Below are 1,354 nucleotides of genomic sequence, written 5' to 3'. Positions count from 1 at the left end.
CCTCTGCACTGATGAGAAGGGAGTTCCCCAGCCTGTAGGTATGGTGCCGGTTCTTCCTCCCCAGGTGCAGCACCCTGCACTTGCCAGTGCTAAAACCCATCCTGTTCTCGTCTGCCCAGCCCTGTAACCTGTCTAGGTCCGATTGCAGCCTATTCCTCCCTTCCAGCGTCCTCACTTCTCCCCACATCTTAGTGTCATCTGCAAATTTGAACAGAGTGCTTTTTACCTCCTCATCCAAGTCACTGATGAAGATGTTGAACAGTGTGGGCCCGAGGACCGAGCCCCAGGGGACCCCACTGCCCACATCCCTCCACGTCGAATAAGACCCGTTCACCACCCCTCTCTGGGTGCGGCCCTCCAACCAGTTAGGGACCCATTTGACTGTGTGGGTGTTGACACCATAGTCCCCCAGTTTCTTAATGAGAATAGGTGAGAGACAGTGTCAAAGGCCTTCCTAAAGTTCAGAAAGACTACATCCACTGCAACACCTGCGTCTAAGGATTTTGTGACCTAGTCATAGAAGGCCACCAGGTTGGTCTGACATTATGGCAGCACCATGAAAAGCACCCCCTACGCAATGCTGTCCCCACTCCCCCTGGCACAAGGCACCTTACCTTATTCTGTGGGGTACGAAGGTGAGAAAATACAGTAGCAACACCATGTGTTGCCACCCCCCATGTTATCTTATTGAGTGTATAGATGGGAAAATACTGTAATGATGCCATGGTGTACATCCCCTCCCCCCACACGTGTGTGTGCACTGTCTTGTGGGAGATGCTTAGGCAAATATAGTAATGACATCACATACTGAGTTAATTAGAGGGGACGTGTAGGTGGGTAAATACAGCACACCGTGTACTCTATGCCGCGCAATATGGTACCGCGCCCCGCCCCGCTCACCCTGGCGACCCCAGACGCGCACGCTGCGGTCGCCGCCGCACGAGGCGAGTAGGGCCCCACTCGGGCTCCAGGCCACGAACCAGCAGCGCGAGTCCGGGTGCGCGGCCAGACGGCAGCTCAGCGTCAGCGCTGCCATACCACTCCCGTCCGCCGACCCCGCGCGCATGCGCCGCACCGCCCTTCCCGCCTGGCGCAGTGGTGGGCAACGGGAGCTCACGGCCGCCAATAGCGGAGCGCTGTCTCAGGAGAGGGCGTGTCTCAAAGTCATGGTGTCACGGCGCCGGCCGTCGGGGAGGTGGTGGAGTGCGCGGTGACGTAGGCGCCGCCGGCCGGAAGCGAGGAAGCGGAAGCGGAAGCGGCGTCGAGGTCTTGGCTCTGAGGCGAGGCCGGGCCGGCGGCGGTTGTTTGGGGGACGCCGGGCCCGGCCGGGATGTACGCTGCGGCGGCGGCGGCG

The 1,354-nt window shown here is 59.8% G+C and overlaps 2 protein-coding genes across 5 annotated transcripts in view; one reads left to right on the top strand and one right to left on the bottom strand.

The window, feature by feature from the left end:
• Positions 1-1,098, bottom strand: part of CIAO1 (cytosolic iron-sulfur assembly component 1) — a 5,845-nt gene extending 4,747 nt beyond the window's left edge. For 2 of the 4 annotated variants that reach the window (XM_019539753.1, XM_019539754.1), the window contains exon 1: positions 901-1,091. In XM_019539753.1, the coding sequence (XP_019395298.1) occupies positions 901-1,066 (166 nt within the window). In that variant the 5' untranslated portion in view covers positions 1,067-1,091. Of the gene's footprint in view, positions 1-900 lie in introns of all 4 variants that reach the window. The other 2 variants (XM_019539752.1, XM_019539751.1) reach the window with 2 other exon arrangements.
• The window catches only part of TMEM127 (transmembrane protein 127), a 13,175-nt gene continuing 12,885 nt past the window's right edge, over positions 1,065-1,354 (top strand). The window contains exons 1-2 of the mRNA XM_019539811.1: positions 1,065-1,138; positions 1,220-1,332. Of these exons, the coding sequence (XP_019395356.1) occupies positions 1,065-1,138; positions 1,220-1,332 (187 nt within the window). The remainder of the gene's footprint in view (positions 1,139-1,219; positions 1,333-1,354) is intronic.

The sequence above is a fragment of the Crocodylus porosus genome, unplaced genomic scaffold (genome assembly GCF_001723895.1).
Source record: "Crocodylus porosus isolate Cpor-Errol unplaced genomic scaffold, CroPor_comp1, whole genome shotgun sequence".
In the NCBI taxonomy this organism is placed as follows: domain Eukaryota; kingdom Metazoa; phylum Chordata; order Crocodylia; family Crocodylidae; genus Crocodylus; species Crocodylus porosus.
The sequence above is the reverse complement of the archived record's forward strand: the minus strand, read 5'-3'. Positions and strand labels throughout refer to the sequence as shown.